Source organism: Centruroides vittatus, unplaced genomic scaffold, assembly GCF_030686945.1.
Source record: "Centruroides vittatus isolate TY-2023 unplaced genomic scaffold, ASM3068694v2 contig_862, whole genome shotgun sequence".
Classification (NCBI taxonomy): domain Eukaryota; kingdom Metazoa; phylum Arthropoda; class Arachnida; order Scorpiones; family Buthidae; genus Centruroides; species Centruroides vittatus.
This window is the reverse complement of record NW_027122562.1, coordinates 41,252-67,556: the sequence shown is the minus strand read 5'-3', so window position 1 is coordinate 67,556 and position 26,305 is coordinate 41,252. Positions and strand designations below refer to the sequence as shown.

Below are 26,305 nucleotides of genomic sequence, written 5' to 3'. Positions count from 1 at the left end.
GACTAGTATGATGTATACTTTAATATTATATAATATATTAGTATTATATAAATTATAAAAATTTAGAATAACTTTATATGTATATTTTATTATAAAATATACAATAAAATTATTTCAATGAATTTCATATATTAAAGTATAAAAATTCTTTCTCAGTTTTTCTGTATATTGATTTGGATCTTAAGTTTTTATTTGGAAATATATTTAAACTATTGAAAATGGAATTGAAATTATTTTGTGATAAAAATCATTAAACTATATAACTACATTTCATTATGTTTGGATTCTAACATAAACACAATAGCACTGAAATAAACAAAAACAGATGCTAGTTGTTTGTTACTTTTCACCTTTACTAATGCAGTTTTCAATTTTTTCATAAAAGCACTTTCAAGAATTTTTAATACCAGAATTCTTTAATTCACATATTGAAATGGGTACTACAGATTGTCATTGACTGTAGTGGGAATTTGGATATAGGGAATTCACATAAGAGAGTATGGCTGTATATTAACTTTTTTTATGTGAAAATTTTTCACTTTAAATGAATCTTGTTAAATCTTAAAAACATGTTTAGTTCAATGTATTTTTGCTGTCACAACATAAAATTAATAAATGATATGGAGAGATTGCTTCATCTTAATTTGTATAATTTTAAAAATATTTGTGAAAAATTTTTTACAGAAGTTTGTAACATTTAAATTACTGTGTATTTTTATTTTTTTATCTTTTATTTAAATTTTTGTAATATAAATATTGTATTTATTATAAATTATTTTTGTTGTATTATATGTATTTGTTAACATTATATTTTATTATTTACAGTATTCTTAATTATATGTTTTTTAAATCATTTTTTAAAGATAATTTGTTATTGATAAAGTTTTTTTCATATATACTTATATTTACTTTGCATTGTGTACAGTACATACTCAAAAAATGGAAAATAAGATGAAAAGTTTATTGCTTAAATAATTTTAATGCAAGTAGTTTCTTATATCAGATGGTAATCTAATAACAAAGATTATGACATAACATAAAAGACTTTAAAATATTCAAAATTATGAAGCAGTAGGTGATTTTTCATTCAGAAAATATAATGAAACTTGCATATAAAAATTTGTATTTATTTGATGAAAATAAATAAATACAAAAAATTTATATTTAAGTTTTAATGTTGTATATAAGAAAGACAAGCACTGTTACTACCATTATTTTTATTAAGGATTCCCTCAAATATTCTAATAGATTCTAATAATTCTAACAGAAACAAATAAAAATAGAAAAAATTATTTTATTTTTGTTATTAATATTTGAGGGAATCTTGAATAAAAACAAAACTTACAAAAGACAAAACTTGTTTTTCTTGTATATTATATTTTTATTCAAATTTTATTGCTGAACTTTGTATTTACATTTTATTTATAAACGACTTTTCATTTTTTAATCAATAATTTATTAAATATTTTTATTTTAAGCTAATAAAATACTTAGATGTAAATTCCAAATTGGGTTGAAAGCATCATAAAATTTATATTTATAAATTACATTTTATCATTTAAATTTTATTTTCAACATGAATTAATTTATCTTGATTTCATATATATAAATTCAAAAATTTTTGAACGTGTCTCTAATACAAACTAAAGCCTGAATCCAAATGCCAGTTATATGTAAAATATCCAAATATTATTAAAGTTCAAAATGTTTTTGACTAATTTTAATTTTTTCTACATGATATGGATTTGAATTTATCCCAGGAAAAAAATATATGTTTTCTGTTTAGATTTAGAGTTTTTGTTTAGATACTCGTATTTACATAGTAAAGTTTAAGTTCTGTATATTGGTTATTTATTATCAAAATAAGCAACTTCAACATGAGCATGAATTAAATTAATTTCTAAGAAAAATTTTAAATTTTAGATTAAAAAGCAATATTTTTTTCTTTTTTTTAAAACTTTAAACAATTATAATGTTATGAAATAATTTAAGCCTCAACTTGATGAAATTAATTTGACAAACTAAACCTTTAACTTTTAGCATATAATTTGCACATGTAAAAATATTTTCAGTTAACTTAATAAGTCATCATCAGCTTTTAAATATATAAATTACCAAATTTTAGAACATCAAAACCAGTATACTTAAATAAAAATGTATTATTTTATAAAATTCAAATTGTTAAAACAAAATGGAGATTAGCTTATTTCAAGGAACTAACTTTTCACTCTAGCACTGAATTCTTTTCCTTCTCCAGATGTTTTCAGGTTTGTAGGCCTATGTATCAAATTTTATGCTTGATTTGAAAAGCCTGAAGGTTATGAACAAGCCTGAAAATGGTTACGAAAAGGAAAGGATTCAGTTCTGAAGTGAAAGATTAGTTGCTTAAAATTATTTTTTGAACTGATATTCTAGAATTTGGTAAGTTGTGTACTGTATTTTTAACCTGGTTGACTGAAAACATTTGTTCATATTCAAATTATATGATAGAAATTAAAACTTTTGTCTCTCAAGTTTTGAAATATAAATATTTTTCAAATATTTTATGTATTTCTGGAAACAATTGGTTGAAATGAAAAGTATTATTTGAAATTTTTTTATATATACCGTATATGTCTTTTGTTTATGGAATTATTTTTATTTATTTTTGATATTTGACTTCTATTAAATATTAATCATCCAACCATCAGCCAAATTAATCAGGCAATAATATGCTACAATTAAGAATTAATAGTTAATGGTTAATAGTAACCTAATCAACATTAATTACTATTAATGGTTGAATGATTAATAATACATTGGGAGATGTATCATTAATCATTGAGATGTTTATATTTATTAAATATATTATTATAAGAAAAATATTGAAAAACTGTGATTTTAAATAAATACTAAGATAAAAAATAAAATTTTAGCTTAGAAAAGATTAATTCTGTTCTAACATTTGGATTAAATTGAACTGGCCATTGAAAGGGATTTATATGTTGTATCTATTTTTGTTTATTTTTAACTAAGAAAAATTTTCAAAGTTATTCAAAATTTGATAGAAGTAACACATGGAAAATTGTCTTCTTTAATTAATATCGATATTGTTTTATTTGATAGAGCTATTTCTGTATATAAATATGAATTTGAAACATCCAAGTGTGTGAATAATTTATCTGAGGTGAGAAAAATTTTTAATACATTTTGAAATTTTAATACTTAATTAGTATTTTATATATAATGGTTTTGTATTGAAAAGTCAGAAAGCATCTTTTACACTGTCAAATTATTATTCAATTATTAGTTTATTAAAACAATTGATTTTGAAGTGTTAATAATTTAAATATTATTTCTTTCAAAAATAAATAAATTAGGCAACTCTTCACTGACTTTTCATTTTCTTTGAAAGAATTTTATCCTATGAGATATGGCAGTAAAGTTTGTAAATTAGTGCAATAAAAAGAAAAGAAGTTGAATAAGTTTGAAAACTTGTTTTTATTTGAAAATAATTATAATTTATAATTAAATGTATATGCTATATCATTCCAAAAATTTATGATATTAGCAAAAGTATTTTAAAGAAAGATATTCAATTTCAATGATTGCAGATCAAATGTATCAATAATATGGATGCTTAATACTGTTATGTTTTATTTGAAACATCTTTGTCAGTAGTTTAGAATGAGCAGAGATATTATTGTTCAGTGGAATTCAAATGACTTCTTGAATATCGCTTCATCTAGGAATATGTTTCAATAATCTTTGAATATAGAAAATACTCTTATCAGTTTTTTTTCCTTCTGTCTCATAACAATCGTTGATCTGTCAACTATTTGTCTCTTTGAATGCAGAAAACACTATTGATTCACAAATCTCTTTCTTTATGGATTTTCCTGTTTTATTGAAAATGTGATCAACGTGATTTAGATTTTGAAGTTTTGCAAATTGTTTTCAAACAGACTGAGATTATTTTAAATAAAATAAAACAATTTTTGAAATCATTAATTTTCTTATATTGTAGTATTGTGGATTGCCAAAACAAATCCCAATACGAGCTGGGGTAAGAAAAAATTTGAGGACTTCACAAATTAACAGTTTAAACACAAACTTATTTTAATAACACTAAGGCTTAACCTAAACGGATACAAAAACTTAAACTACTAACTTAACTAAAGTACGATTATGAATTACAATATATTTACAGATGAACCCCTTTTATAAGACAATATAGGATATATGTTATGATCGGGGTTAGCACTCCTTTCCTCTCTCTTAAAAAAGGAACAAGAAGCACGTGTTTAGATGATTCGCCTTTCTCCTTTAATATTCTTCTTGTAACTTTCTTCTACTCACGTGGTTTCTTTGTCTCTCTCGCTCTTCCTTTGTTTCCCTACTCGGGAGACCACGTCACTCACCTAGTCCAAACGAAGAAGCCACGAACGAAACAAAAAAAGTGTCCACACACACAATGTCATGTCCTTTTATAATTTCCCTCCATCCGTGCACATAGTCAACACGTGATTTCCTACCTGCCAATCAACGTGTACAAAACTTACCAGCCTAAAAGGCGGTACGTGATGATAGCACAATTTTACAAAGAGAATGAATACCTGACACAAACAAAATGAACAGCGATAATGTACAATAAATTTTAGTAGCAGAGCACTACAATATTTTGGTGCTTCAACTTGACTTTATTGCCACATCTTATAAATGAAATTTATTAAAGTTTTCAATAAACAGTTTTTAAGTGTGCTTTGCTTAAACTATTTAAATTTTACTTCTATCAAATGAGTTTTTATTATTGAATTGATAAAATGTTTGGTTAAAAGTTAATAGTTAGATATTAATTTAGATAATATTTAAATTTCTCATGTTAAATTAATAGAATTAGATTGACATTTTATTAATATTATTTTCTGATCTTTGTAATTTTCTTTTTTATTTTAGGAGGATGCTGCTGATGATGAGGATGATGAAGTTAATCAGGTATTTTTTTTTTCAAAATATTACAATTATTATGATTTTTTTAAAATAATTTATAGTTAGACAATTTGTTTCTTTAATTCACTTCAAGTAAAAAATAATGACAACTTCTTAATGATGACACTTTGTTTTCAAGAAGAAAGGATAAGGTATTCCAATTATTTATACATTGCTTTCAATTATTATAATTTGAAGGAGGCATTCTATTTTGCATTATAAGATAACTCTATATCATAATTAATGACTAAATAAATCTATAATTATTTTAAACTTTTTAAAATTCTCTGTATAATTGTAATTTCATTAAAAAATTAATAAGTAATAATAAATTAAGTAAGTATTAAGAAATAAATTTTATTACATTGTATACATAATATTTTTGAACAACAAAAATAAAAATTGACATGAAATAACTGCATTTGCAATAGTTACTTTACGTGTGAATTTAGCATGTGTAATGCATATTTAGCTGGAGTGGTCATGAATACTCTCAGGTTGCAAGGAAAATGATTGATCACTTAATTAAAGTTATCATCATTTACATATAAACAAATACAGGAAATCCTTGTTAATTCAAACTTGGATAATTCAAAATTCTATTAGTTCATAATTGTGCTTTTGTCTCAACTGGGGATGTATGTATTTACATGCTAAGGAATTTGCTTAGTTTATAATATGGCTACTTCTAAATTTGAAGTAAAAATTGTGCCTGAACTGTGATATGCGTGTGTTAACTTGTGTAGTGCTTGGACACTATTTTTTTTTATTATTATTATTTTCCTTTGCACTATTGTACAGTATCGGGTTTTTATTCGTTTTTTTTTTTCATCGTCGTGAATTGCATTTTGGGTGTCACGCAAAAAACATCGTGATTGGCTCTTCGCCAAGTTGCGGGGTGGATCACGTGACCCCGGTTAGAATGGTGTATAAAAGGCACTGCCACACAGGTGTGCAGGTCTTTTCTTCGTTGTTGTTGGGTTTCCCAGGAGGAGGAGGAGGAAGAATAAAGGAAGGTAAGAGAGTTGTCGCCATTTTGTCTTGAGAAAGGTAACGGTTCAAGGAAGCAAGTGGAATCCATCTGCATCGGCGTCACGAGAACGAGAGGGAAGAACCACTGTGTTAGAAAGTACTGTAGAATTGTAAAGAAAAGTGTAGAGACTATTATTTTTTGGACTGGCGCCTAACGATCGACCCCACGTGCAGGTCAGTTATTACATGGTGAGGAGCATAGACTCATCTGATACGATCGCCTGTGTATTTATTGTAAATAATTAGATTATAAGTTTTAGTAATTAGTGTTTAGATATAGAGCCGCGATATTTTTTGTACTTATTGTAATAAAGGAATTTGTGTGGTTCACTTATATATTTTTGTTTGGCCTTATTTTCTCTTACCCAACCTCAACCCTGTATACTTCGGTAATCACAGCAATCTACACTTGTTCATATAGATTGAAGTACCTCCATGCCATAAGAGAACAATAAACCAAGAACAACACTAAACTGGACAGCATGGCTTTGCCTTTACAGTAACACATTTTCAGGTGTCACCTTATCCATGGACTACACTTTTTTTTCTTATCTCATAAAATACAGCTGGTTTTTGTGATTGCAAGATTGGACTATAGTAGCAGATTGAGGTATTTGTAGGTTACCATTTTTTGGGCCACTTTAAAAATAATTCAGCTACATTTTGAGGAATTCTGCTGTAGTTTTGATAAAACTTATCTGGCAACCTATGAGGTTCTTACTGGACATGTGTTGTTTACTTTTACATTATTATTATTATTATTATTTATTAATTAACGAAAATAGCATTCAGTACATGTATCCATATTCTGTTTGCTTAATAAATTACATCAGTTATGTGGCATTTGGCATATTAAATAAACACCATCTTTAACCATCCAGCAAATTATTTAATAAATGAAAACGTTTTCAACCATCTTTAACAGTCTTCTTCAGTTAACCAAAAGAACGTTAAAAATAGAATGCAATGAATTAAAGAATTAAATATGAAAAACAGGAATTGCGCATCTTTATGTGCATCTTAATTGTATTTATGCATGCGCAATTCCTGTTTTTTATATTTAATTCTTTAATTCGTTGCATTCTATTTTTAACGTTCTTTTGGTTAACTGAAGAAGACCATTAAAAACGGTTGAAAACGTTTTTATTTATTAAATAATTTGCTGGATGGTTAAAGGTGGTGTTTATTTACTATTCTAATTCCAGTGGACTTTAGTAGTATTATTTTTATTTGGCATATCGCACAGATATATGTAAATCTGAGAGATTTACATATAAAAATACATATGAAACTAGATAATTTAAAGTTACAATTATTTTTTCCTTTGAATTTTGAACTAATGAGGATTTCCTGAAATATCTTTAATATACAATATTCTACTGCAGTGGTTTCAAATCTTTTTTGAACCTATGGCACACTTATTGATCTAAGAATTTTTAACTTCTGGAGAAAAAGATGTTAAGGATTCTAAAGAAAGTTGGTATATTTTCCCATTTATTTGTAAAATTTCTATTAGGATACAGATGCTTTAGTAGTAGATATTTCCTCATCACTCAGCTTAGACAGGTTTTCTCCACTATGGCTACTAAATTTTCTCAACTCTTGTTGTTCAGATGAGGAAATCATTCAACACTTTTTTCACCTGAAAGTCACATTAATAGTAGAGGAAGATAATAAATGCCAAAGATATAAGAAATTTGTTTTTACATCAACCAATTGCTTACACTTGTTTAGTTTGTAAAGAGAAAAACTGTATATTTTACCTATTTTGTAAGTATAATTTCTATTATACCAATAAAATGTTGATATCTTATTCTGATACAGAATTCATCCAAACAATCTACTTAATATATTAAATCATTAATAACACACTTGATTTACATTATGCTAAAATTCACTTTTTACTAGAAAAAAGTGCTATTTTAAACTTATTTGAATAATCTCTTTAATTTCATGTTAAAACTGGAATAAATCATTTTTTATAATAATTACTTATTATTGTTTTATGCCTTTTAGAATAGTTATTCTTCTGAAGATGAAACATATCCTGCTAACTGGGACATGAAAATAATCCCTAAAAAGGTATTTTAATTTTTCAGCTGCTATAAATAATGGACATTATTATAAATAGAATTTATAAAATCATTAAATATTTTAGCAAATTGTAGTGTAATAAGATGTAATAGAAAATTGAATTTTGAATTATTTTTTGGAAAGCAACTAAATTTTAAGATAGCAAAAGCATTTTTCAAATTTTTGGAATTTGGAAGTTTTTGGATACAAAATTCTAAAATAATTATACATATTCCTTTATAAATAATGTTGAACTTTTTTTGTTGATTAGTAGTGTAAGATGTATGATTTTAAATAACTGGTTGTGACAACAAATAAAATTTCATTCTAATTGACACTAGAATTCTACAAACTACAACACAACCCATGATGTCAGCCAAGGAGCATGTTCCAATACAAAAATACAACACAATACAACTAAAAACACAAAAATGCATACAAAGGATTCCAACTAAAGGCCGCCACACACGTTCAGGAAATCCTTTGAGGAATAACTGTGCAGGCCTGGTCTTGAGGAAATTCAGAATTTCCTGTCGCCAACATACGAGGAGGAAAATCTCTCAGTTAAATTGTTTTATTGCCCTGTAAACAAAAGCTCTCTCCCCGATTTTAAGTCGGTGTTGTCATTTTATTGCACTTAGAAGGGTTCGATTCGTGGAAAGAAGGGTTCGATTCGTGGAAACAGTGCACGTGTTCAAATCAAACTGCCACTTTGTATTCTTTCAATTTGTCGTTCGACATCCGTTTTGTTTCTCCTGTCTGTGCAGGCCTGACCTTGAGGAATTCCTGAACGTGTGTGGGGGAAAACTGTACAGTTTCGGCGGCCTGTACAGTTCACCGGAGTAGAAACGAAAAACCATTTGATTTTCCTGCACAGTTTTGGACTGCGCAGGCCGACCGGAACGTGTGTGGAGTCGTGTCGTTCAGTTGTGAGGCTGCTGAGTAGTGAGAACAATGTCCCGTGAATTTTTGGAGGAATTTTTAAAAATTTACGAGAGCGAACCATGCCTTTGGCATGTAAAAAATAAAGAGTACCACGATAGAAGCAAGAAAGAAGCTGCTTATTTACATTTAATTGAAAAACTAAAAGAAATGGAGCCAAACGCTAATAAAGAAAGCGTTGTAAAAAAAATAAACAACATCAGAAGTGCATACAGAAAAGAAATTAAAAAAATTAAAGCGTCAATTAAATCAGGAGCAGGAACTGAAGATATATACAAACCAAAGTTTTGGTATTTCGAATTATTAAGGTAAGCTTAAATTTTTAACAATCACATGGGAATACAATCCTCTTTTTTTAAGCCACTCTTTACACCATAGACTCCTACGCACATGTTTTTTCTTGCGAGTTTTAATGCAATTCGTTGCCAATAAGCACCCAAGAATAGCCAGTACGTCGTCATCAGATGCCATGGTCGACTGACGAACTGAGAGATTAAATTGTACTTGCGATAATGTAAAAAAGATTTATACAGGAGAAACAAAACGGATGTCGAACGACAAATTGAAAGAATACAAAGTGGCAGTTTGATTTGAACACGTGCACTGTTTCCACGAATCGAACCCTTCTTTCCACGAATCGAACCCTTCTAAGTGCAATAAAATGACAACACCGACTTTTAAAATCGGGGAGAGAGCTTTTGTTTACAGGGCAATAAAACAATTTAACTGAGAGATTATCCTCCTCGTATGTGGGCGACAGGAAATTCTGAATTTCCTCAAGGCCAGGCCTGCACAGTTATTCCTCAAAGGATTTCCTGAATGTGTATGGCGACCTTAACACCAAAGGCTTAATTTATCGTGAGAATGAAACACTGAAGTAAATAATTAAAACTAACTATAAATAATAATCTTAATGTTAATATAAGAGAGGGTTTTATTGATAGAAGGCAAAAATTAAGGATGGAAGAATAGTTGAGAGAGAATATGGGGGTACCCCAATATTTTGCTCAAATCCATTGAAAAATAGGTGTCTATATTACAGAATGATTTCTTTAATCTTAACTGAAATGGAAACACTGTCTTCTTGCAAAAGAAATTCAAAGTGTCTTACTTTGTGTTTAACCTTCTCGGCTTCTATGGTAGTGAAGATTACTTGCCGAACAGTCGTCATCTTATCATCACTTACCAATACACTTATCATAACATTACAAATACACTTCCTAAAACTGTTGTTGCCTTTTCTTTCCCGTCAAAATTTGAAGCTCCTTCACTGCTATATATATATACTGTCCACAAAACCCATTGGACTGGTTTTTATGAACAAAAGAATGACATTTCTCCAACAGTGGCATAGACCCTCTTTGGTAAAAATGGTAGAAGGAAACAAAGAACATAAAGTACAGGGAAAGAGAAAAAAAAAACAAACTATAGCATACTGCCACAGTAGACAACAAACATTATATTACTAATGTTTACTTGAGATGTAGAATACATTGTGATTGGCTGAATCTCTCAGGACAATTGATCTTTAATTGGTTGAACTTCTCTGATCAATAATATAATCTTTAAAAAAAATTTTCAATTGGCTATTAATATGTCTTAAAACCAAATTTATCATATTTTGTAAGAAAACATGATAAATTGGTTAGTAAATTAAAATACCTAAATTTGAAACAAAAAGAAAACTGGAAAAATTATATAATTGTGGATAAAACAGGATTAAACATACCAAATAGAATAAAGTAAATTTTGAGTATAGGTTTAAAGTTTAATGGACCCATGACAATCCCAAAAACAAAGTGGGCTGTGGATATAGAAAATATAGTTAGTAATTACTCATTGACACAAAAAGAAAGAGGAAATCAGGTCAAAAATACAGAAAGAACTTATAAAACACACTGCTAGCAGTAGAAAAGAAAGAAAATAGAAAAAAAATTTATTTATAGTAAAAAATTTCAACAGGTTAAACAGTTTTTTGGAAAAAAATAACTTAATTGTCCTTGATGCAGATAAAACAAAACAGATAATAGTAATGAACAGATTGGATCACCATATGATCATAACGGGCATTTTAAAACAAAATATATATGAAAACTTAAAGATTGATAAATTGATTAAAAAAAGAAACATAGAAAAGAGAGACTCAAACTCAAGTCAAAATAGACTACCAAAAATAAACATTAGAGTATAAACACATAAGGTTCCAACAAAGTATAGACCATTAATAGATATCAGGCAGTATGCTTTTATAATTTGGAAAAATTTATTAAACAAAAAATGATTAAAACTATTTGATATGTCCCAATATAATATTAGGAATATGGATGAAGTTATAAATAAATTAGGTGGCCTACAGATAAATGAAATGTTAAAGTTAATGTCATTAGAAATTTTAAGTGTGTATCCTTCCATCCCACATGAAAGAATCAAAAGAACATTACAAAATATAAATTGCCCAGAATGGTTAACGGAACTTGTAAATCTAGTGTTAAAAAATAATTATTTTCAACACGATGATTCTTTTTACATGCAAAAACAAGGGATACTGGTGGGATCCTGTTTTTGTGTGTAAAATATTAAAGTTATGTATTTATTCCAATACATAACTTTATTAACTATTTTCTTAAAAAAATGCTAATTTGTGTTGCAGAATCAGTGGCGTCAAAAAGAAAATGAATTGCGACTGGAACTGCGAAAAAAATGGAAAGAATCAAAAATTACAAGTAAGTTGCTGTATTATTAGAATATTTTTATAGAAAATTATTTACTTTTTTGAATAATAATATCTACTTTATTCTTTATATGTAGATAATTCAGATTTATAATAAAGTTAGCAAATTTTTTTTTTTTGGAAGAAATCAATAATCATTGTAAGATTAGGATATTTAATATTTGAAATTTCTTAATTATTTAAAATTTAATAGTTATAGAAAAGTATTTAAAGTTTATTATTGTAATGATAAGATAATCTAGCTGTTTTAAATTTTTAAATACTGTATTTTATTGCATATGACATGCAGGGACATACTTATCAGGGAAAAGGGCAGTTTAAAAGCAGTAAAATATTTAACATGAATATGTGCAAAAGCTGCTTAACTATAGCAAAAACCAAGTAATAATAATAATAATAATATGTTTAAGTAAACAGTTATAATTTTATTCAAGAATTGGGTTAGGAAAAGATTACTTATAATCTACTGAAGACCATTTGGGGAATTCACTTATCTATGTGTAGATCTTGTGAGACTGTGGGATTTTTGTCTAAAGAAACATGGAGATTTCTTTTATATTCACAGTAAATGTTTGCCAGTTCTCAGATGTGTCCACTTTTCATTTGGGTGACTCTTATACTTAAGTTACTTACTAAGTCATGGCAACATTTTTTGTGTAGGCAAATGTATTTGTATATAAAATTTTTTAAATACATGTATGAAAAGACACAATATACTATACAATAATGTCTGTTAGATGGATTACTCGGGAAATATTGTAGACAAAAGAGGAAAAACAAAAAACAGAACTGGAACTAGTCATTTCATTTATTGCATTTACCTTATAATGTTGAGCACTAGTCTGCACACACATTAACACATGAACAACCTTCAAAGTAATCTTCAAGGCAATCAATTGTTTGTTGCCAATGATGAGGAAGGTGACAAATACCATTTGCTCCTCCATAGTCCAATCTTGTAATCTCACATCACATTGCATTGGCAATGTCTTCTTGTGTATGTAATTATTTCCCATGCAATGGAGCTTTCAATTTGGGTATGAAATTAGGGTTGCCACCTCATAACTTAGTCTCACCCGGAGACGATAATTTAAGGAACCAAAAAAACCCCAGGGACGTTTCCATAAAAGTCTCAGGAGGTGAAGGGTCTAAAGTAGGGTGAATACTAGCTGGCCATATATTTCTAAATATTTTCAAAAATTACACTTTTTATTGCAATTTCTGACCTCCAGACTTAATTAAACATATATATAATAAAATCTAGTAATTAAAAAAATTAAAAAACTATTGGATGTCGTTTTTGACATCAGAAAGTAGCTTTAAATAACTTTACCGAAGTAAAATCCGTGCACTAGAACTTTAGAATGATGAATGAAATTTGATAAAAAACAATTAAGCGTTAATCTTGCGTCATTAAAGGTTAATTAAAATCGCGATAAAATTTTTTCGCGCAAATAAAAATTTTTGAAAAAATTTGGAGACTTAAAAAACATCCAAAAATAAAAATAAAATATATTTCTTTTGAGGGTTCAACAGAACCGTTTGTTATGTAACACTGTTTAACCTGCTCGAGACTGACTAGAGCGTGGGACGATAGAGTAACTATATACTATAACTTACCATTAATCATCATCCAACCCGAACACTGGTTATCAAACTGTCACCTATGTAGGCCATATCATGTCACTCTCAATAGACATCTCTTGACAGAACAGTCATAAGAGAGAGTACAACTAAACAGCACGCAGCAGCACTGCGCCTATGCCAGTTATAGACGTTATGTCTTTAAGCCAACGAGCACCATACTAGTAATTCGGTACACGGGGGAAGAAATATACGCGACAGTTTGCATATAATTTTGTACATATTCATTTCAACTTGCACAACCCGGAGAAATATTAATTAACCCCAGAGCCTGGAGATAACTCACTGAATCCCGGAGTCTCAGGGTCAAACCCGGATAGGTGGCAACCCTATATGAAATTGTAATTGGAGGGTGAAAGATCTGGGGAGTAGGGAGATGCTGTAGTACTTCTCATCTCCAGTGCTATAAACAGTTGTTAACACTGTGCAGTATGGCTATAGCATATCATGAAGGATGATTGCATTGTGCAACAATTTGGAACATTTATCCCTGATTGTGTGACAATGATCCTGTTCAACATGGCATCCTTCATGTTCATATTGTTGCAGGTTTACATGACACATTTCATGATGTGTCCATTTTTGGAGTTCTGTCAGTGCATGTGCCACCCATTTAGTAGAAACTTTGTGCATGTGCCACCCATTTAGTAGAAACTTTGTGCATGTGCAGATTGTGTTCATAAAATTTTATGCATAGTTATCTGGTCAATACCTGTTTCTGTTGCCAACTCCTGCAGATAACTGGGACCATGACACCATTGGTAGGCTCACCTACACTTTCATCCCAAAGGTTGACACTAATGCGATTCTTCGCCACTTTTACCCTAGTTTCACCCTCACTCGGCTACTTACAGGACACGGCAACTTTCAGCAATACTGGCATAGATTTAACCTTGGGGACAATTCACATTGCGACTGTGGTATTCAGGAGGACCAAACACCACTTCACTTAATAAAAAGTAAAAATACGTTACAGATCTTCACTGCTTGCCATGCTTCACATCACATGCTTTGCCATCTTCACTGCTTGCCTATCTTCACTGCTTGCCATGTTCAATCACCAGGAACAACTATTTCCATTGCAGAGACAACCTCTCTTTAGAGGCTATGCCTCTGTTGTGCAGAGGCATAGCCTCTAAAGAGAGGTTGTCTCTGCAATGTTGTCTATTCTTGAAGGATACAACTGGCCTTGTAATCTGTACCAACTCATTCACACACATACAATGTTCCATCATCTACTCACATTTATATCCCTTAGTGGGGCTCTCGAGAGCACTCACTCCAGGGGCACAGATGGCAATTAGCTTTTCCTTGCTTTGTTTCAACTGTCAGCATTTAGCTGCCTTTTCACTTTGTAGTTTAATTCTTTTTTCTGTCTTTTTTTCAGTCTAAATTCAGTTAGTCCTAATTGTAACTTAGATTAGGGACTCTTAGTTTGGTTTCCAATTAGGATATGATAGGTTAGGTTAAATTAGATTGGGGTTTGTTAGCTTTAGTCCTCTGGTTAGGTTCGTCCTAGGTTATGGTAGGTTAGTTTAGTTAGTGAGTAAGTTAATGTTTAAAAATAAAAAATTGAGGTCTTGCTCATTTGTCTCTGTTGGTTCGTTCATCTCGTCTAGTTTGTCATTGTCTTTGTTTCCTTTTGTGCTGTCTGTCTAGCTGTTAAATAGTATTAAGATTCGCAATCACTTTCAGCTTTATTAGTATTAAGTAGATATACGTGGTACGATCCAAATGTTCAGGGACTGCAGTAATCTATGACAACAAAAGCATGTATTTGAAGTTACAGCATATGAAATGGATTCTACCAAACCACCTCTACGTGTTCAGGTTAATTTCACCCATGTCATGTGATTAAATCACGAGTGCTGCTGTTTTTTTCTGGAGATAGTTACCTTTGTTCTGTGACGTAATAAAAGTGGAGTTTCAAGAACAACCTCCAACGTTTCGACTTTGCCATGGTAGAATTACCATACACCTTTCTTAGCAATTTTAAAGTCTCCGTAGGTGTTTTACCTAAACGCTGACAAAATTTAATGTTGGAGGTTGTTCTTGAAACTCCACTTTTATTATGTCACAGAACAAAGGTAACTATCTCCGGAAAAAAACAGTAGCGCTCGCGGTTTAATCACATGACATGGGTGAAATTAACCTGAACATGTAGAGGTGGTTTGGTAGAATCCATTTCATATGCTGTAACTTCAAATACATGCTTTTGTTGTCATAGATTACTGCAGTCTCTAAACTTTTGGATCGTATCATGTAAGTCTTCCTACTAACAACCACTTGGCACTAACTTCTAGACTTAGCTATTTGTGGCAACACTCAATTATTGGTGTTTGCTACACTTAGGTTTTCTTTTAGACCCTTTGGGGACTACAGCCTTGCAGCATAAAAACTGCATGCCAACATCAAACATAGAAGGTACTGTAGCCATATGTATGCTGTTCAGAGGGATCCTACTTTTCTCTACTGTCTATCTCCTGTTCCTCCTTCTTCCTCTCCCTCTTTTCCTTACCCTCTTTTCTGCTGGCTAAACACTTCGTGTACTATGTCTTTCTTGTATGTATGTACAGTACATAAATATTAAATATTACATTTTTGGAAATTTATGAAGTTTGATTAAATATCTTTTATAAAATTTAATAATTGCAATTTAAAATTATTAAAATAAATTTACTAATGATTATTTATAGATATGTTTTTAATTATAATGCAATAAAAAATCATTAAATTTAATTCTAGATTGCAAGAAACTTTCATGTAAACAGATTTTTAGTTCTTCTGCAACATCAGGAATATTAATTAATGATTTTATTTCAATTTTAAAACAAGAAGAGGTTAGTTATTCTATTATATTCGTAAAATTAAAAACAGCTAAAAACTTAAGCCAAAGTAAATATTTTAATTGCTTTTGTTTTTTATAATTGTACAAGATGATCATATTAAAATATATTTACTCAATGATGTCTGGAAAGATACGTAACAATCCAAATGCAAGGAAATTACAAGGAAAAAATTTAATTCCAAAGCTCACCACAATGTGAGGCTCTGTCACTCGTAGCACTATAAGTCTGATTCTACATATCTCTTCAGACAGCAGCATTGAAAAAGGATACTTTAATTATGATTACCTTATATATAAATTACTTAAGTTAATATTTGACTTTATATGTTATGTCCTTACTGTGTAAAAGTAGTTTTTATATGAATAATTAGTATTCTTGATGTAGTTTGATTTGGAATCAATAACAATCACTTATATTTTAGAATTTTAAATATATAAAAAGTAATTTTTAAAAATTATATTAAATTAAAAGTAATAGAAACATGCATTATGTTTCTGTTGTATGTCATATTACTTTAATTATTTTTTATGACTTTATGATATTTTTGAAAATTTTAACATTTTCTTATATTGTTAAATTAATTTTGAATTGAAAATGAAAAAAAAAAGAAAGGAAAACCTCAATTAATTTAACTCAAGAATTAATAAAATAAACTGAAATTGCCACATACTTTTTCAAAAATAAATCCTATGTAAGCTCAGGACAGTTACAAAATTTTATACATGTACAGTACAAATTGGATATCTGAAAGAATCAACATTTCACATTTTGTTTATTACAGTAGAGCATCGATTATTTGACCCCTGATTAACTGACTTCTCGGTTAAATTCAAATGTCCGCTAGTGATGTGGAGCTACAATATTTGGTTATAAGACATAACCAAAATATTGTAGCTCCACATCACTTTGGCTCCACACACATGGCTACTTTAATATTATTTTTGTTAAATTTTTGCATGTTTTAGCTGGCAGCACTGGCTCGACCATGAAAGGGAGGCTAGTATTTAAACCAGGCCTAATGCACTATACTAATAATGTATTTTTTCATACTTTTCGGTTATCCGACTTTTCAGTTATCTGACCAACCCCAGTCCCCAATTAAGTCGGATAATCGATGCTCTACTGTATTTGTATTTATTTTTTAATATTGTTTATTTTTTTCTTCATAACTGCTTTATAAAACAAATTTTAAAAACAATATAAGGATATCATTGTATGATATAAAAAAATTTATTTTATGTATACTAAAGAATAAAACAATTTCATTGTATTGTGGTGTACATGAGGACGAACAAAAAAAATACGAAATTTTACACAAAAGAATAATATTTTATTATTATTTCACATGGTCCTTTATACACTATATACTTTGTGATCCCAACTATACACCGCTGATATATACAACTGTATCTAGTCAGTGCGGTAAAACTGTGTACATACAAAGGGGATTGATGCGTTTACGCGACAATGGTCTTTGTTTGTAGCTCTCACAGAGGTAATACGGGTTAACTTAAACTATCTTAAACTAGCTTATAATCTAAAAGAAAATAGGAGAGGGAAGAACAAAGAGTAAGAATAGAAGAAAAAATGCTGGGTACCCAGTGTTTCTTTCTTGTCTGGTCTTCACTCTTGACGAAATGGAGACTTCTATCGCAGTCACTTGTAGTTGTCCTTTTCAATCGCTCCGATCAAATGAAAGAGTCTATATCGCTAAACTCTCAGTTCTTCTTGTTTTCGTCTATGTCAGTTCTTTTTCTGTAGACGACCTCGGCACTTTGTCTCGATCCGTGACGACGACCACTTTCTTTTTCGTCCGCTTCTTCTCAACGCTAGCCTCGGAATGCCTCACCCCCGCTCCCTGACTTGCCTCAGGGTTTTTGTTTCACACCTTGTTTCCGGTGTTATTCTATGAAATTTCGTCCCCACCAGCCGGAAGGAAAGACCGTTAGAGAATTCGAAGAACAGACATAGAACAAAGGATTAACGAAACTTAATACTAGGCTTAACGCTACATATATATATACAACAATATGGCGTATCGCCACATATGCCCCCCCTTAAGAATCAAACTCCGTAATGCAACTTACGGTAATCTATTTTACACCCACGAAGATTATACGGGTGTTGACTTATCACATCTTTATTACTATTAACAATTTTTTTTTCGTTATTACCCTCCTGTTCTCTCGATTGGTGGTTTCCTACACCTGATCTTGGTTCTCTGTTGGGTGTCCCCATCCTCAGGTATTCATATGGATCCCCAACTTCCAATTCCTCTTCCTCGACTGGTGCTTCCCGCATTTCGCGATGTCGAGGAGCTATTCTCTTACTTTCTTTATATACTGGGGAGTAGCATAGTTTTAGGCGGTCGGTATGCACCACCAATTTTTCCTTTATACGATTACTACCAAGTTCAACTGTTACAGGGCCTAACACACGAATAATCCTATACGGCCCTAAATATTTTGGGGAAAATTTTCCCGTACCTCTCTGCTTACCCTTTCGAAGCAACCACACCTTCTGACCTTCTTTCCACACACTAATTCTTTTGCCGTCGTTTTCTCTTATTCTGTTTTTTCGGTTCCGCTTTCTCCCCAATTCGTAAGCAGTTCTCCTTAACACATTCAACTTATCTACAAATTCAGGACCTCTTTCTTGGCGTTCTACATCCCCAACATTTTCTTCTGGGAACGCGCTAGGAAAACGAGGGTCAAACCCATACAGGAGAAAGGCTGGAGATTCATTAGTCGCTGAATGGGTTGAGTTGTTGTAAGCGAACGCAGCAGGGTGAATGAAACTGTCCCAATTACGATTGTCGCCCTTTGATATCCGGGCAATGATTCCACATATGGTTTTATTAAAACGTTCGCATACGGAATTTGAGGACGGGCGATAGGCGGTCGTAACATTATGTTTAATTGTTAATTCATTACATACTCCTTGGAACAAACCAGAAGTAAAATTTGCCCCTCTGTCAGATATAATGACGTTGGGGCAACCATACCGACATATAATATGGTCAAAAATTTTATCAGCAATCTCCTGAGCAGACTGATTAGAGATGGGGATTGCTTCAGCATAGCGGGTGTAAATATCGACTATGGTTAATATGAATCTATTCCCTTTCTGGGATGTCTGAAGTGGGCCTATGATGTCTGTAGCCACTTTCTGGAGGGGAAAATCAGCGGTCTCAGTTTCTTGAAATGGGGCTCGGCCTCTGTGTAAATTATGCTGCTGGCAGGTTTTGCAGCCCCTGATTACACGCTTGACATGATTTTTTAAATTTTTTATATAGTAATATCTATCGATTATATTACATGTTTTCTCGACCCCAAGGTGGCCAGACAGGGTAGAGCTATGGAAGGACCATATCACACGATCAATCATATCTCTCCCTACACACACACGGGCCCACCTCCTAAGCCCCATTCTTCCTGGTTTTACATTCATAACAACCTCACCGTCAAGTTGGAATTCAGGCTGTTGAACACCACTTGTAACCCCTTGATTGTCAGTTCTTTTACAATTGTTACGTAACTTCATTAGGAAGTCATCTCTCTCTTGCGATTCCACTACCTGCCGCCATAGTTCCTTATTATCAATGACGTTACTGCTCACATCTTTCTCTAACTTCTTATTACCATAATCTGGCCGTGATAGTAAATCCGCAACTTCATTACGTTTTCCTTTTACGTGGTTTATCCTTACATCATAATCAGCGATCTCTGTTGACCACCTCATGATCCTTTTGTTATGGTTTCTCATATTGCCGATGAAGATCAAAGGCTTGTGATCTGTGTGCAGCTCGACTCTGTATCCAAGAATTAACGGCCTGAAGTGACGCAGCGATAATATTATGGCCAAACATTCTTTTTCGATTGTTGAGTAATTTTTCTCGGCACCTACGAATTTTCGGCTGAAATATCCCACCGGATAGAATTCACCATCCTCCCTCTGTCCTAACACTGCGCCTGCACAATAGTCCGACGCATCAGAATATAAATGAAAGGGGGACCCAAAATCTGGGTGTTTCAATAATGGGGGTTTCGATAGTATGCTTTTAAATTTTTCAAAACTATCTTGACAGTCGGCATCCCACGCAAACCTTGCATTTTTCTTAGTTAATTTAGTTAGCGGGAGCGCAAGATCTGAGAACTTAGGTACAAAGCTCCTAAAAAATCCCACCATCCCGAGAAAACTTCGCACTCCTTTCACACTACAAGGGGGTTCCAATTCGAGTATCGCCTTCATATTGTCGACATCCGGGAGTATCCCTTCCTGACTTATAACGTGGCCTAGATATTTAACTTGCCTGACAATAAAAGAACTTTTTGTGGGATGTAATTTCAAGTTCGTTTTGTCCAATGTCCCTATCACCTCATCCAGGAGAGATATGTGATCGTGGAGTGATTTAGAGAAAAGTACTATATCGTCCTGGAATACATAGCAATTTATGCCAACAAAACGGGCTAACACTTTAGACATTACCGCCTGGAAGAACCTCCCGCTATTCTTCGCGCCTTGCGGGAGACGGCACATTTGAAATTTACCCCAGGGAGTCGAAAATGCAAAAACATGCCTAACAGATTTATCTAAGCTTATCTGAAAATAGCCAGATTTTAAATCTAGGACTGAGAAGTACTTGCTCCCATGAAACTTACTTAGTATCTCGTCTACTCTGGCTATAGGGAATTCCTGGGTTGTAGTGACCTCATTCACGCGCCTCAGGTCGAGCGTCATCCTGATCTCCCCATTTTCCTTTTCTACGACGTGGATTGGGGAATTCCACGCGGACGAACTTTCTTCGATTATCCCCGCTTTTAGGTACGCATCAGTCAGTTCTCTCAACTTAGGCAAGTGGCATTCGGGAATGCGATATTGCCGCACGTTTACCGGTCTGTCCTGATCAACGATCGGTTTGTGGGACTCGCCTATCATACCCGTTAATTCCTCGACGCGTTCGGCGAAGCAACCTGGGTGTTTTCTGAATATGTCATGCACCTTTTTCTTCTCTTCCGAACTTAAACCTTCTAACCCTTTAATTACTATATTTGAATCGCTCGTCAATTCATCGTGTACATCTATATACGCGCTACAACCACGTGTTTTCTCCTCCATGGATACTCTCATACTATCTATGACCTTATAGATCTCCCCAATTACATCCATCCCTAGAATTCCTTCGTATTCTACGTGTCCCGGTAATAGCATACACGCGATCCTCACTTTACACGCCTGATTCCTGTACTCCACTTTTGCACGTATTAATTTCTCACACTCTGTCACTTCACCGTTTATCCCCCTGATTCCCAAGCCTTCACCGTCTGCTGTTGCACGTGCTATGTTCCGGTTCGATATACCCCTTATCACCTTAGAATTTATAATAGATTTTTCCGCCCCTGTATCTATAAGAAAGTGACACTTCACGCCTTCTATTCTTCCTACCACTAGCGGAAGACCTCTTTGCGATTTAGTTACTTTTTCGGCCAGTCTCACATTTATGAAAGGAACGTTATGCTGACCAGTGTTACGCTCCTCTACAAGTTTAAATGATTTTTTCTACGTTCCGGGCAATTTCGAGCGAAATGACCTATCTCTCCGCACGTGAAACACCTTTTCCCTACTACTTTGCTCTTCTGTTCGTCTCTATTCGCCATCTTATTCACGGCCTCAACCAGTGATTCGACTTTCTTCTCCAATTCCCTAATTCTATCGTCATCTTTATTTCCCCTAACTATCCTATCACTGCTCTTGCCTACTATGGCATCCGATTCTTCCTCTATCCCCACGTTTACGTTTTTACGTTCAAAACGATGATCGCATTCAAGTCCTATCGCTTCCTCGCCCTCGGCTATAACAAACGCCTCTTCGAGGGTCTTAGGGGCCCTTCTCAATACATTTCCCTTCAAACTACCTTTCAGTCCCTTTACAAATCTTTCCTTAATTATATCGTCCGTAAACGATCTCAATTTGTCGTTATCACTAATGGCCCTTGCCAACAGAGTTTTTGTGCGGATTGAAAATTCCGTTACAGATTCATTTTGTCCTTGCTTTAAACTTAAAAGTTGGTCCAAAATATCTTTGTCTCCAGCTTCTCTTTTCTTGAAGCACTTTATTAAGTCATTCTTAATGTCTTCGTACGACCCGGGGTATTGGTCAAGGAGACACATGAATGTCGTCAGCGGTTCTCCTTTCAGCCTCGATTGCAGGACGGCAACTTTGACTTCATCATTCCACCCGGCAAGCTGGGCAATATTTTCTATAGTTCGAAAAAACTGTTTCACATTTACGGTGTCCCCCTGAGTTCCCGTAAATATAGGGATCATCCCTAGAAAGCCCGTCACCACCAAAGGTTGAGCGGGGCTCATTCCGTTACTGCCAATTGAACTACCGACTTGGCCGTCCATTATTGTTACACTAATCTTAATAATATATAATAATTACACAACACAAGAATAGATATAACACAAATTAACCCTATAACACGTGTGGCCCGTATACCTCTTCACAGTTGGGATCCTGTCGCGGACGCCATTGTGGTGTACATGAGGACGAACAAAAAAAATACGAAATTTTACACAAAAGAATAATATTTTATTATTATTTCACGTGGTCCTTTATACACTATATACTTTGTGATCCCAACTATACACCGCTGATATATATAACTGTATCTGGTCAGTGCGGTAAAACTGTGTACATACAAAGGGGATTGATGCGTTTACGCGACAATGGTCTTTGTTTGTAGCTCTCACAGAGGTAATACGGGTTAACTTAAACTATCTTAAACTAGCTTATAATCTAAAAGAAAATAGGAGAGGGAAGAACAAAGAGTAAGAATAGAAGAAAAAATGCTGGGTACCCAGTGTTTCTTTCTTGTCTGGTCTTCACTCTTGACGAAATGGAGACTTCTATCGCAGTCACTTGTAGTTGTCCTTTTCAATCGCTCCGATCAAATGAAAGAGTCTATATCGCTAAACTCTCAGTTTTTCTTGTTTTCGTCTATGTCAGTTCTTTTTCTGTAGACGACCTCGGCACTTTGTCTCGATCCGTGACGACGACCACTTTCTTTTTCGTCCGCTTCTTCTCAACGCTAGCCTCGGAATGCCTCACCCCCGCTCCCTGACTTGCCTCAGGGTTTTTGTTTCACACCTTGTTTCCGGTGTTATTCTATGAAATTTCGTCCCCACCAGCCGGAAGGAAAGACCGTTAGAGAATTCGAAGAACAGACATAGAACAAAGGATTAACGAAACTTAATACTAGGCTTAACGCTACATATATATATACAACAATATGGCGTATCGCCACAGTATTTTCTGTAAAAAAGATTACATTAAATGTTCTTAAATATTTAAGGATAGTTGACAATTGCTCTCAAAAAATCAATTTTGGGATACTCCTCATATTTCTCAATGTCAGTCTTGTATTTAATATCTGGAACTTCATTTTATCAAAGCCTTCTCAATTGCCCACTCCCAATCCAACTGCTCTTTTCTTAGTTTTGAAACTAGACAACAAACAGAAGATTGGGTGATTGTCATTCTCTGTTCAAATTCTTTGTCCTATCCTTCTAGAGAGTTTGTAGTCTGTAGAAGGCCTTCTGTGGTTCTCTCTAATGTGTTCCACATTCTGGGTTCAAATGCTGGTCTTCATTGTCTTGGTCTTCATTGTATAACACCAATCCATGTCACTTTAAAGTAATAAGTGTAATATATATGATTTTATTAAAATATCCTACATGTATATTTGTATGGTTGGCATTTACTTTTTTGGCCAAATGTCTGGTCACAAATCTGTTAGACCTACAAATATGGACCCTAAATCAATGTAAGAAACTAACATCATCTTAAAAAATTAAATAATAATTATATTGAAAAATTTTATATAATATTCTAAGATATATATTGCTAGGAAATGATATTTTTAAAATCAGATGAACGAGTTTAATTTATCAAATAGATCAATGTTTTGAACATTGAGGGAAAATCTTAACTATAAGTTGTAAGTTAAATGTGAAAAGTAAGATATTTGCAGTTACATTTTAAGTTTTAGTGATATTATTATTATTTGTATTAATTGTAATCTGTTGTTGCAGGAATTAATAAAAGTTCTAATATATAAAATTCATATAAATTTTTTTAATATAAATTTAGAATATTTTGACAATGAGGATTATGGTTCCTTGAAAATACTAAATAAAATAAACTTTAAGACTTCTAGACGAAACTGTACTTATTTATTTTTATAGATTAAACAAATATAGTGATCAAATTTATACTAATATCGTTTAAAAATAGCAAAAATTCTTTTAGATTTTTTGTTTGATTTTTTAGTAATATTAAATCACCACAAATTTATATAAAAAATAAAATTTTATTTGAATTTCCCAAATCAAAATTCTATCTTTTATAGTTGTAATAATACTGATTAAGAAAATTTAATTTAAACAGTATTTATTTGCAATAATTTTATATTCATTTTTTTCATTTTAATTATCTATGTTGTTAATAAAGAATTGTATAGATTATAACATATTTTATTTATTTAAATAAAACGTCATAAAAATTTTTAAAAATAGATTTGCAAAATTAAGCATTTTTATATTTTAATAGCAAACAGGCATAATTGCTGAGGCTGTAAATAATGATGTTTATCACTGGATTGTAAAAATATCAAAATTTCCTTCTGAAAGGTAATTATTACAGCTTTTTAGATTTCTTTGTAATAAGTGCAATAACGTTAAGTTTTCATATTTTTTCTGTGTTTAATAATAATAAATTTATATGCTGGATTATAGTCTATTATAATTGACAGCTAGATGGCTGATACAGTTAAGGCATCAGTCTACTGCTCTGGGGACCCAAGATTGAATCCAGGTGAACAACACCTGGAATTTTTTGTGAGTGGTCCATTCTGAATATGTTCTGTCTTTCAGCAATATCTCCATTGTGGACCTAGCTGAATCCACAATGGACATAAAGAAAGACACTCATAGTGCCCACAGGGCAGAAAGAATTAAAATAAAAGTTTATTACAATTTAATGAAATCATTATGAAACAACATTAAATTGGATGCATATTTTTAATGTTTAATATTTTATTAATTTATCAAATTAAATTAAATCTTGAACTATATTGTATTTTACATTAATCTGAAATTTACAAGAATTTTATTTAATTATAAGTAACTAATTGCATATATAATTAGAAAATTATGAAAATATATGTTTATATGATGGTTATTGTATTTAATGTAATAATATTTTAAATATTAATTAATTTTTTGATTTTCAGTTTATTATCCAAAGATTTAGAGGATTTGGAAAAGATGTTTGAATATAATTATATTGAACTGCATTTGGTAAGTATATTATTTTTTTAAATACTGTTTTATTTTTTTCAGTAATAATTTCAATTGCTTTTTTAAAAATTCTGATTCTGTTTTAAAATGATATAATCAATAGTTTTATTTATATTATTTAATTATATACACATTGTAAATAATTATAATTTCACTTCTGGAAAAATGCAATAAATTGTTTATTTTATTACATTATTATTTTAAAGTTTAAAAAGTTTGAATAAATCCACTTTTAAACTTAAAAATAAATAATGACTAACCCGTTACAAAGCTATACATCCACAAAAGCCGAATATATATTTAAACTTAATGGTTATATCCTATTAGCAGAACTTTTAAAAAATATTTGGAAATTAAAGAAAGTAAAATCATTGAAATATTTGATAATTATCCAACTGAAATTTAAATAAATATGAAATAAGAAATTTATAAGATATGATTAAGTAAATAATATGGATTTAAAAATTTTTGATGATTAAATTAATAAAATTTTTATCAAAAATTCAACATAATTTACTTTTATATCATTTTGTAGCTCTGTGACAATAAAATATAAACAAATGTAAATTTTATATAAAATTTATTTTGCCCTGATTTTATATTAATGCATTAGTTTATTCTGATACATTAATATAAAATTATTGCTATAATATATTTTACAAATTTGTTTTGACTAAACTGTGATAAAAATTTTAAAAAACTAA

At 31.4% G+C, this 26,305-nt stretch overlaps 1 protein-coding gene across 1 annotated transcript in view; it reads left to right on the top strand.

Annotated features, from left to right (window-relative positions):
* The window catches only part of LOC136982700 (uncharacterized), a gene marked incomplete at its 3' end in the record, with an annotated part of 79,432 nt that overhangs the window by 15,245 nt on the left and 37,882 nt on the right, over positions 1 to 26,305 (top strand). Inside the window, exons 5-11 of the mRNA XM_067279274.1 lie at positions 3,106 to 3,166; positions 4,936 to 4,974; positions 8,017 to 8,082; positions 11,666 to 11,738; positions 16,136 to 16,230; positions 24,853 to 24,932; positions 25,535 to 25,601. Coding sequence (XP_067135375.1) covers positions 3,106 to 3,166; positions 4,936 to 4,974; positions 8,017 to 8,082; positions 11,666 to 11,738; positions 16,136 to 16,230; positions 24,853 to 24,932; positions 25,535 to 25,601 — 481 coding nt within the window. The remainder of the gene's footprint in view (positions 1 to 3,105; positions 3,167 to 4,935; positions 4,975 to 8,016; positions 8,083 to 11,665; positions 11,739 to 16,135; positions 16,231 to 24,852; positions 24,933 to 25,534; positions 25,602 to 26,305) is intronic.